Source organism: Dendrobates tinctorius, unplaced genomic scaffold, assembly GCF_039654945.1.
Source record: "Dendrobates tinctorius isolate UK_male_01 unplaced genomic scaffold, ASM3965494v1 ptg000020l, whole genome shotgun sequence".
In the NCBI taxonomy this organism is placed as follows: Eukaryota; Metazoa; Chordata; class Amphibia; order Anura; family Dendrobatidae; genus Dendrobates; species Dendrobates tinctorius.
In genome coordinates, this window is record NW_027361688.1 from 56,169,277 (window position 1) to 56,182,203 (window position 12,927).

General features: G+C 38.5%; 1 protein-coding gene across 2 annotated transcripts in view; it reads right to left on the reverse strand.

Moving 5' to 3' along the window:
• The window catches only part of LOC141083682 (protocadherin-10-like), a 176,121-nt gene that overhangs the window by 55,434 nt on the left and 107,760 nt on the right, over positions 1-12,927 (reverse strand). For both annotated transcript variants that reach the window (XM_073568070.1, XM_073568071.1), the window contains exon 2: positions 2,296-2,354. In XM_073568070.1, coding sequence (XP_073424171.1) covers positions 2,296-2,354 — 59 coding nt within the window. The remainder of the gene's footprint in view (positions 1-2,295; positions 2,355-12,927) is intronic.

The following is a 12,927-nucleotide window of genomic DNA, read 5'->3' on the forward strand; positions in this document are numbered from 1 at the left end:
GTGATATTCACCTAAAATCCCTCTTCTCACTGTACTCTACACGGCTGCTCCAATAATTCCATCTAGTGATGCTTTCAGTTAGATGGGCACAATCCAATTAACATCTTCAGCACATCCATTTCAAAAATGTCAACTATATTAACAGATAATTTACAGTCCCCCCATCACTGATATGGGACCCATATGCTTATACACCCTATTGATTTAACATGTTAGACAACAGATTTAAGGTGGATTTTCCCCCCTTGAGAAGAAGACGATAAATGAAGCTGAAAAGACGAATATCTCCAAAGCATGACATGGCATCATGGTTCCCAGATTTGGAGAGGAGCTTTCTATAGTAGAAATTCTCCTTTGATTCCACAATCATTGATTATATTCCCTTTATAAGCGTTCTGTGTTCACCAATTACATTGGAAGTCTGCTCACTGTATCCACAATACTCTTGCTGTAATTGTATAAGTCCTAGTGATAGACAAGGGTGACATGCAAGTGAAAAATTAAGCAAAATAAATTGTGAGGGTTTTCTAGTCTAAGACTAGCCATGCCTCAAAAATTCCCTTTCCTACACGAAGGGAACAGAAAGGGGGGTGCGCTGAAACGTGAAGTACAATGCAAAGTGCCATAAACTCCAGTGGGTTTCTCATGCACAGGGGGGTAAGGCGCCCCAGTTGCACTACTCCTGGGGCACGTCGCACCTCGGCCTCTCAAACTTTCTCGACCTAATGGCTGTGATCCTGAAGGGCCAAGATTTCAGTCGGATAACTACATAGGCCACTTGGTGTACTTCCCACCGAACCCAGTGTGCGTAGTGTATCGCCTTTCCGAATGATACTACACTTGATCTTTGCCAAAAATAGTAACCTACATAGGCAAAACAAATGTTATGTTTCTAATTAAAATTATTTCTAAATTTGTTAATTATTACATTTTGTCTTTATCTTTGTCTTCTCATGGAGATCCTCTCTAAATGTAGCCTTCACTCTAGTTGTCACCCAGCTTCTTAGGGTTTCAGAACAGTAAAAATGCCTAACTTGTCCTATGAAACTTCATCCTGCGCCATTTTTTTTAACTAGGTAGATTTGCCATTCCAGAGGCCAAGAAAACTGGATGACAACCTATTGGAAGCTGTAATGTAATTACGGTAGTTATTATAATGCTTTTCCAGAAAAATATATTAAAAAAAATAGATGAATCAAATTTTTAACATCAATGTGCCAGAAAGGGTAACATAATTATATGACAACATTAAATGATGCAGTTTTCAAGTAATTATACATTAACATGTTTTCTACCACACATGTGTCAAGTGACTGTTCACCGGTCCTCATTTTAGTTTCATGTCATCTTTAGTTGCAAGACTCATTAATATCATCATTTATGTTAATAAAAGGCAAATTAATTTTTATTTAATACAAATCTTCAAGTCAAATAGTATTAACAGGAATCTGTCACCAGGTTTTTGCCATGTAATTTGAGAACAGAATAAAGTTGGGGCTGAGACCCTGATTCCAGTGATGTATCACTTGCTGGCCTGCATCCTGTCATTTTGGTGCAATCACTGTTTTCTCTGCTGCAGATCTAGCCGTGCTCAAATGCTGATCCCTGTATAATCCCGCCCATACCACTGATCGGCCGCTTTCTGTGTGCACTGTACAGTGACAGAAAGCTGCCCATCAGTGGTGGGGGTGTGGTTACACAGAACAAGTTGACTAGGAGGGACCAGACGCCTTGTCCTGTTTTGATAATCTCCTGATTTGATTGAAACAGCAACACACAGCCCAGTAAGTGACACATCACTGAAATCAGGATCGTTGCACCTACATCATGGTGCTCTCAGATTACATAGCACAAACCTGCTGACATATTCCCTTTAAGATATAAAGTTCACCAATAAAGGGAGCTCAGGAGTTTACTACATACTGTTTTATTATTGAGAACTTTGTACACAAGTATGCAGTGATCTTGTATGCGCCTCCTAGTGGTGGCTGGGATATATTGTGAAATTTGTATCACAAAAAAATGAAACCCCAGCAACTATAAAGATAAAATTAAGTAACTATTTAACACAGAATTTTGGATCTGTTTGAGTAAAAACAAGCTTGGATCAGTTTGACTCAAATCCTGGATTTAAGCAGTTGCCTCTGCATTCACTTCTGAATTGTCCATTAATTACACAATCATCGTTATTTGATAAGCAATCACTTTCCATTATCTCTGCTCCATCACACAGCACATCAGTCACCTATCGTTTGATACAAGAATCAAGGATGAATGCAGCATTGATGGTCGTACCTTTTAAGGCCTGGCTTCTGTGTCTTCTGAGGCGACCAGTCAGTATTCGGAAGCTTTATCTATAAAACAAAGAAACAGGGAACAATGAAATCGTACACATCACCCCTTTGTTCTCTGCCTGATGAATGCACAATTAATTTTTTCTGCTAGGACAAGTGTTTTCCTAGCTCCAATCTCATCGAGACCCCCAACTGGCAAGATTTTTAGCATATCGCTGCATGAGACCAATTTGCATACACTCATCCTTAATTACATTTAAATGGAGATGATTTGCAGGTGGCTTGGTTATAATGAAAATCTGATATATTACAGGAAGGATTTGTATTGTAGATAACAAGAGATTGTAAAAACCTTATTTCTTTTTTTTCTTTTTTAAAGCAGCAGTCACATTTTAAACAACAAGAGTCATCATCTGTTTGCAAATATTCTGGCCACAAGTTTGTTGACTGCTTAGAATACGTCTACTCCTGGGAATGATCACATCTGCAAACCAAATGGCTTTATCAAAAAGTAATCAAACCAGCAGGTTTCATAGAAAAGAGAACCTGTCACCCTTAAACTCGACATACAATCAGGGACAATCCAATTAGGAGAGCTGAGAGGGCTCACATGACACATTTCCATGCAGCTCAGCTCCTCGGGGGTGGGGTTAACTTTTCTTTTTTTATTATTTTCCATTTTTTTATCACTTCAGGTGACCTTTTAATGGTGGTACTATTTCAGATTATAGCACTGAAGAACAGTTGGAGTCCGAATGGCAGATTTACCTTTTCAAATAATCTGTCATGGCAAATAAAATATCATTACAAAACATTATTCTGTGTTAAAAGAAAATAATTTATTGCACATTCACCATCATTTATGTTTTGGCATGATAGAGAGCCTGCATAGAATACTTGTTATTCTAGAACCATTAAATAAGCTGCCACTCATGCCTATGGAGGCGTGATATGAAGATCAAAGGCAGGACAATTCTGGGGAAAGAGATATCCCCTTCATTAAAAGGAATCACGTGGATATGTAAGAAGTGGCACACCTGTATAGCCACTTGTTCCCCAATAAGAATGATACCTTTTTTGTAGAGATCTAATGTTCCAGTCATGATAAATCTAGAAGCCATATGCTAGCCAGGCTTACAGTGCACTGAGGGCGCTCCCATGCACTTCTAGTCTGATTTACATATGGCTTCTAATATATATTTCCCATAACTTCTACACACCTTTATGCATATACCCAGAATAAAACTATATTCTTCAAACATCACATTAGTAAATTGCATTAAACACCATATTAGACAAAAAAAGAAAATCTGCACCCATAAGGCTATAGTAGAAGTTGGGGACAGTTGGGTTTCCTTTAATTGTATCATCTGATTTAACTTCTCATGCATGGGCATATTGATTTGATTATTGTTATGCATCATCTCATTGTATATTTGCTCATTCTTTTGTGTAAAGATATTGCTTAGGACTTGCCCTGTTACACTTTAATGCTGATGTGCACATTTATGATTTTTGGCCGCAGTGTCATCATGCTTACCCCTGTATTGGCCGCAGTATTTCTCCCTTCTCTTCTATTGTAAAGGCCTTATAACTGGCACGTATATCTTTTTATGTGAATAAATAAAGTATATATTGCTTTTTACTGGATGGTGTTTTTTCTCTGTTTTGTACTATTATCTATCTATTTTCTATCTATTTATTATCTATTATCTATCTATAATCTATCTATTTATCTGTCTTTCTATTATCTGTCTATCTACCTATCCTCTATCTATTATCAATCTATCATCTAGCTAGCTAACTAGCTCATATCTACTTCTTTACCAACCTGGGCAAAACTTGAATGGCCCCAATAAAAAAACTTCAACAGAATTTTGAACTATCACAAGGTTTTTATTTGTACTGAACTTCTCAGTTGTGAAAAAGGGACCTTCTAGGCCCTCCCAGTCTCCAGAGCTCGGGTGTGACTGCAAACTGCCCCATTATAGTTATGGCCCAGCCGCCACAAACACGCAATAATTTCCTTCTATGACAGAATAACTGACTGGGTGGATCAGGGAAATGCTGTAGATATAGTATATCTTTACTTCAGCAAAGCATTTGACAAAGTATCTCATACAATCCTTATTGAAAAAATGACTAAGTATGGAATGGACAAGACAACTGTTAGGTGGATTCATAACTGGCTTAGTGATCGGACCCAAAGAGTGGTCGTAAATGGCTGCACATCTAGTTGTAAGAATGTCTCAAGTGGGGTACCACAGGGCTCTGTCCTGGGCCCTGTATTGTTCAACATCTTTATCAATGATTTAGATGAAGGGATTGAGGTTAAACTGATTAAATTTGCTGATGACACAAAGCTAGGAGGGATAGCTAATACTAGAGAAGAGAGAGCGAGGATTCAAAAAGATATAAACTGGAGCAGAGGGCAGCAACTAACAGAATTGATTTTAACAGGGAAAAATTTAAAGTACTACATCTGGGCAATAAAAAATAAAAAAAAGCATATACAGAATGGGAGGAATAGGGTTAAATAACAGCACATGTGAAAAAGACTGAACATGAGTCAACAGTGTGATGTAGCAGCAAAAAAGGCAAATGCAATTCTAGGATGTATTAACAGAAGCATAGATCACTTGAAGTCATTATTTCCCTCTACTCCTCTTTGGTCAGACCTCATCTGGAATATTGTGTCCAGTTTTGGGCCCCACATTTTAAAAAAGACATCAACAAACTGGAGCAAGTTCAGAGAAGACTGACCAGAATGGTGACCGGTCTGCAAACCCTGTCTTATGAGGAAAGGTTACAGGATTTGGGAGTGTTTAGCCTGCAAAAGAGAAGACTGAGAGGAGACTTAATAGCTGTCTACAAATATCTCAGGTATCAGCGTACTCAGGAAAAATTGCACAATAACGGTTGCAGTCCAATTTCTTCTGTTACCCTTGGTAAAATTTAAAAAAATTGGACCTGAAGTAATTTTTTCTGTAAAAAAAAGTTAAATGTTCTTTTTTTTTTTTTTTTTTAAACATTCAAAAAATTCCTGTGAAGCACCTGAAGGGTTAATAAACTTCTTAAATATGGTTCTGAGCACCTTGAGGGGTGCAGTTTTTAGAATGGTGTCACTTTTCAGCATTTTCTATCATATAGACCCCTTAAAGTGACTCCAAATGTGATGTGGTCCTTAAAAAAATGGTGTTGTAAAAATGAGAAATCGCTGGTCAAATTTTAACCCTTATAACTTACTAAAAAAAAAAACATTTTGTTCCAAAATTGTTCTGATGTAAAGTAAACATGTGGGAAATGTTATTTATTAAGTTATTTGGGTGCCAAATCTCTGTGATTTAAGGGCATAAAAATTCAAAGTTGGAAAATTACTAAATTTTTAAAATTTTTACCAAATTTCCATTATTTTCACAAATAAACACAAGCTACATGAATGAAATTTTACCACTACCATTAAGCACAATATGTCACGAGAAAACAATATCAGAATCACCAGGATCCTTGCAAATGTTCCAGAGTTATGACCTCATAAAGGGACAGTGGTCAGAATTGTAAAAATTGGCCCGGTCATTAACGTGCAAACCACCCTTGGGGATAAAGGGGTTAAGGAACACATATAACATAAATGAATGAAGCTGCTTGATCTTTAGTGGTTACAAGTATCTGACATCACTCGTGTTCCGCTCCTCTGTGATGTCACTCGTGTTCCGCTCCTCTGTGATGTCACAATGAGATCACCATTGTGACCTCATGGACTGAGGAGTTATACGGAATGACACTGCAGGAAGAGGCTTTGTCTGGAAAGACTCACTGTGTGTTACACAACTAGCGATATTCCTCCGGGATAAACTGCTGTTTTGATTTCTTCTGATTGTGACTGAGCTAATAAGATCTGTGCAAGGCGCTCCTATCAACATCCGCTGCCAGCATTCCGGGCTTTGGCCCCTGGAGGTAAGTGTTTCCCCAGATATTTATCCAATGTGGGGTTATTGTTAGTAAGTCACATGGTGCATTTCTTGGAGGATTCTTCATGTGTTACCTGTAATTCCAGGAGCCTTCTCCCATCATATATTCCCTATTCCAGGCTCAAACAAATTGTAAGCTTGAATGGAGATCCCCTGTAAGCGAAAAATCAGTCACGTGTCTCTCTGATCTTCATATTTGTGACTTCATCAATACTTTAGGGGAAAATAATTACAAATTTATATTAATGTCATGATCCAGGTCGGGGTGTGATTCTTGCTTTTCTTTCCCTGGCCTGGTCATGGAGGGGTTAACTTTTCCTGCCTCTTTTTGGTTCTTGGGTGGCTATGTATTGGTGCTGTTTTTGGTAGCCTTTGTCAGTGATAGCTCTGGTCCTTGGTTTGAGCAAGTGATCTGTATACCCTATCTGTATACAGTAAGTGCAAAACTTTTTTCCCATAACAGCTCCCCCCGGTGGTGGTGCTCCGTAGTTGCATTACAGGTAATTGGGGAATTTATCCAACTTGTTGGTATTTACTATTTTCCTGATCTGTTCAGTCTTAGACTTCAGACCCCATACACATGAGACCAGTGATAGACCAATTCCCCAATATCAGCAGCTCTGCCGACAGTCCAAGTGTTGATCCTTTTGTTCCCAGCTAAATAAGCCACTGCCAGAGGAATCTACCAGCGGCTTTCTTACATAGAGCACAGGTGCGATCGGCAGACTTAGTGCTCCTGTGCATGGAGGAGTCAGGAGAAATATCTGCCGGCTGAACAGAATCAGCTGAACCATGGGCCGACAGCTATGTGTTGTGTATGTGTCCCCTTACTCATAGGAATGATCCTAGGTCTGGTTACATAAATGAGGTGCAAAATATAATGTCTATATTAGTAGCTCCAGATATCTGATGTTTATTCTTTTCTTCCAATAGAATACTTCATTATGGTTATTCTACATCCTGCCGTCTACTTCTTCCTTGGATTCTTCTCCGGTGTCGTCTGTACCATCATCTGTGGGTAAGTCTTATACTGATTTATGGGCTACACGGGAATCTATAGAAGAAACATCCCATCTTCAGGTCATCACACGATTCAGGAAAGGGAATCATCTAGAGAAGATGTTTAGTGGGTCATAAGCCGACTCTGACCGGTCCGAGCACAATGGACTTTTCTGTATAATTGAAAAAAATGCTGATTGTCATAGATCACAAAAATGACTGCAGATCGGGAGAGACAAAATAGACGACGAAAAATAAATGTCTTCATAACATTCTGCAGAACACAGATAGACTTTACTTTACAATTTGTAACATGACTTCTGTTTTATCACTTTATAGACTTCTGATAAAGAAGAAATGCTGGAGAAAAGATATAGAGAATAGGGCTGATTCTGACGGTACGTACAGCCTCACTAATCTGACATTAATGCATTTTGCAGCATTTTTTATGCTTTTTTGTGTGTTTCTGGCAGCGGTTTTGGCGTGCTCGATTTATCTCTTGAGCATGCTGATAAAGTTTAGTGTTAAAAAAAGTCCTATTCCATAGAATCTGGTTTTAGCACAAAAAAAATACAGCTAAACACGATATTTGCATTTTTGGTGCGGATTTTCTGGGGTTTTTCACCACCCATTGAAGTCAATGGATGAAAAAAACACTAAAAGAAGTGACGTGCTTTACGTCCAAAGAAACCTGCAAAGCACAAAATACCGATGACTAATCAGCAATGTGTGCGCAGGAGATTTCTGAAATCTCATACAATTTCCTAGTAATGTAAACCGCAACTGAAAATTAGTATAAAAAAAGCAACATTTTACACTAAAAATAATCTCTTAATAGATCTTGACAGTGAATTTACTGTAGACAAAAAGGAAACAATCTAGAAGAAACATAGAATATTTTTCTTTTGAAATGCTGATTTCAATGTTTTGTGTTACAGACCCTGATTATATGTTGTACACTATAGATTCAGATGAGGATGTGATCATCTTTGACAGTAAGTTCTCAGGCTTTTCTAACATATGCGTAATAGAAAAACCGCAGCCCATTATAAAATCTCTACAAGGAGATAACTGGTTGTTTGAGCCTTCTGTTTCCATACTTTACAAATTAGCCGTTATAAAACCTGTAAAATATTGATATTCTTTAACAAACATAGAAGCTTTTATTTTAGTAATGTTAATTTGAATGTCACACCTTACAGGAGAACATTGGGATAATAGAAATATTGTAAATGACGAAGCTGCTCATGGACCCACTGCCGAAAACACCGACATCTCTACGCCTGGCCCCGATCATGTAACCATCTACATGCCAGATTAGACTGTGGTCGCCGCCTCGGACAGTAAGTTCCTTTTTTCTTCATGTTGATAAGAATGCTTACTACCATAAATATAATCTGTTCTAATCTCCATAACTTGCATAAATTGAAAATCTGCCATCCTAAGCAATATATTATTGAACTTCAGATCAAGCAATTTCTTAAACTTTCCCGGCCCTCAATCTCAGAGCGACAGAGTAGAATCAATGTCCATTAATGAACAACTCATTATTTATACACTATCATTTACAAAACAAGAGGGCAGAGAACTTATTCTGCCTCCTCCTCTGACTCCTCCTTTGTCTACTCCTCCGCATCCTCAAAATTTTGAGAAACATCTTGTCCTGGACAAAGACATAGAGAAATATAAAGTCGTCATGAAGTTTGCTTTTCAGGAACTTCTGGCCTATGCCAACAAAAACCAAACATAAGGTTTTAGAGCTTTATAAATATGTTCTATGATCTATGTTATGTATTAGTATTAACAGGCAATAGGCTAAATAATTAGTAATTGGGCACTAATGACCTAAATGTCGATGCGTTACTTTTCTTTATGCAAGCTATATCATCAGTCTGTGAGCCAAGATTTGCTGGACTACAGGAGAATGGGAGTTGTCATTCTCAAATCACAAATACAATAAAGAATAATATAAATCATCTTTAATAAATCACAATACATAACAATATTGGATGAGTATATAACTACAAATAAAAAACACAAACTACAGTGGGTGGTCATGGCAAAAACAAACAGATGAATATTTAATCATGATCACATTTTATACATAGCAATACTGACTTAAAGTGCAAATGTAAAAAATCAAAAGAGCTGATGGCAGAATAAAAAGTGCTCTATATCCAATGTACTACCAGATGGCGTAAGCAAATACTTGTACAAATGCTAAGCCTTAGTAACACAGAAAACCAATAATAAAAACTCAAGTCAGTACTAAGTACAATTAAGCATGCTATAGTACCAAAACTGCCACTCCACCACTTAACCCTGACACTTGTTTCACCATCAATCACAGTTTTTTCATGTGGATATAGGAACAAGGTGCAGTGCTGTATATATACCATGAGGGAGTGATTGCTGGTAAGCTGTAATCTAAACATAGAAGATCCTAAAATAATAAGCAGGGTGCTATTCATATCACAGCACTGATAGGATGTAGAACTTACCTGAACATAGACATTAAATAATACGCATTATGTATTACATAGTACAGTATTATAACCTATAGATAAAGGATGACATGTAAACGTCTTCTGGTGCCCCTCTCATTATAATCTGTCTGCTTGTACATATATTAATCTTTACTGTTTTACTAATTTTGTGACATTTATATTGCAGGTGAGGCAGAGCAGGGTCTCGCTGTCAACCCACAATGAACATGGGATCCAGCTGGAGACGACAACTTTACATCAGCAAAAAGAGGCAGATTCCAGGCTTGGTCTCTGTTCTCCACCACAGGATACGACATTACTGGACTTTCTGCAGCTTGATGCACTCACTAAACAAGTGGGTGTCCTACTGCACTGCGAGGCAGATTCCGGTCTCGGTCTCTGTTCTCCACCATTGGATATGACATTACTGGACTTTCTGCAGCTAGATGCACTCACTGAACAAGTGGGTGTCCTACTGCACAACGAGGCAGATTCCGGGCTCGGTGTCTGTTCTCCACCATTGGATATGACATTACTGGACTTTCTGCAGCTAGATGCACTCAATGAACAAGTGGGTGTCCTACTGCACAACGAGGCAGATTCCGGGCTTGGTCTCTGTTCTCCACCATTGGATATGACTTTACTGGATTTTCTGCAGCTAGATGCACTCACTGGACAAGTGGGTGTCCTACTGCACATTGAGGCAGATTCCGGGATCGGTCTCTGTTCTCATCAATGAACATCTACAGCTTAAGGGAAGAGCAGCCTTTCAGCCATGGTGCCCTAGAGGTTTCCTCCACTGGAGGTTTTTCCTCTCCTGAGTGCTGAAGGTCAAAAGCGGGACTAACTCCTAGCCGCGGTCTACGGACCAAACATTGGGCATGGGCAGGGCCTTGGGGGCAGATCCCAAGTGCGCTCAACCATGTGAAATAGCTTACGCTCAGGAACACTGAGGGATAGCGCTGTCGGATAGCTCTACCCATTCATTTCCTTTAAGAATAGAGCTATCGGATAGCTCTACCCGTTCATTTCCTTTAGGAATAGAGCTAGGGGATAGCTCTATCGGATCACTTTCTTCATGGATAGCACTATCGGATAGCTCTACCTGAAAAGGAATTAGATGTATATTTTTGGGGATCCAAGGGGGCTTTTTTGTATTTATAGTCAATTTTAAAGGCGATATCCACCTAAAATCCCTCTTCTCACTGTACTCTACACGGCTGCTCCAATAATTCCATCTAGTGATGCTTTCAATTAGATGGGCACATTCCAATTAACATCTTCAGCACATCCATTTCAAAAATGTCAAATATATTAACAGATAATTTACAGTCCCCCCATCACTGATATGGGACCCATATGCTTATACACCCTATTGATTTAACATGTTAGACAACAGATTTAAGGTGGATTTTCCCCCCTTGAGAAGAAGACGATAAATGAAGCTGAAAAGACGAATATCTCCAAAGGATGACATGGCATCATGGTTCCCAGATTTGGAGAGGAGCTTTCTATAGTAGAAATTCTCCTTTGATTCCACAATCATTGATTATATTCCCTTTATAAGCGTTCTGTGTTCACCAATTACATTGGAAGTCTGCTCACTGTAAACACAATACTCTTGCTGTAATTGCATTTACTTTCTACTCTAAATGATGAGTCAAAGCAGCAACATGGTGTTCTAAATTGCCTTTTACGGCAAATAATGCATTTGTAAATGAATGCAAGTATTTCTTTCAGGATGCTGGAAAAAAATGGATGGTTTTCCGCGTTACTTGACAACCATTAATTCTGATTCATGGGGTTTTATATCTTCACAAAAAATAAACTGGATAATGAAAGTCTTCCCAATGCAACACTGCCACCTGCTGGACACAAAACAAGCGCATGCAGTTTCTTGCTTCAGTTATACGTAAAAAAGGGTCAGTAAAATTAATATGGAGTTATATTAAATGTAATGAATTATATCCACACAATCCAATTAACAACTTTTACACATCTATTTCAAAAATAACCTTGCTAATTATGTTAACACCTAATTTGCTGTTACCCAAATGGGGACCATATGCTTATAATGTACAAAATAAGCTGATCTGAGCATCTGTTAATATTCGACATCTAAATATCCACAATTTTAAAGTAATAGCTTTATTAAACCTCCTGTGGATATGGGAATCAGATCATGGACAAATGGTAAATGGTAAAATATTCATCAATATTAAGCAAAAATGCATGATATGACTTGTTCTAATAGGCACTATGTTCTGTACCATTAGCAACAGCATTGCAACGATAACTTATAGTTATAGATAGTGTTGAGCGACTTTTGGTTTTTAGGGTCGAGTTTCGTTTCATGAAACACGAAACCCAATGTAAGTCAATGGAGAATTAAAGTCGGCAGTGAGAGGACAGGAAACACACCAACAGTGCCCATTTGAATGCCAAAAGCATAAATTCTTGTTACTGAAGCTTGTCAACCTTAATTAACTTCATAATACAAGTTACGCACTGAAAAATGGGGGTTATTTGGCTACTGTTGTGGGAGGGGAGGGCTGGCTGCAGGTTTTCTAGGGCCCAGGGCCAAAGAGCGCCCCTTTAACACATACCACAACTCATGATGCTCCGATACGGCAGAGAAATAGCAGTATAGTACAATGAAAAATACTTCACTTTTTACAACTCATGACTGATATCCATTTTAAATTCTCCAATACCTCCAAAAACGGACAGTATATAACTCCATACAGTATTATGGCCAGTGCTTAGTGCGCTATACAGAGTAATGAGGCCCATATATTTCTCCATACGGAATCATTATTCCCATATAATGTTTCAAACCGTATATGATGAGCTCCACATAATGCTACAGTATATGTTGGTCTCAATGGATGAAGCTCCACTGTCTTATGGGCCCAAATAATGCTCCATATATAATGGGCCCCATTTCTAATGCTCCAGTGTATAATGGGCCCTGTAAATGCTGCTCCAGTGTCTGATGTCCACCTTTGGAATGCTCCAGTGTATGGTGGGCCCCATATATCATTCACCAGAGTATAGTGCTCCCCAAAAATTGCTGTCCCAACATTGAAAACAATTACATAAGTCTCCTTGCTAGGGAATCCCTGCACTACTCTGAACTCCTTGTCGTCCCCATCTTCCATCTCACTGCACTTGGCT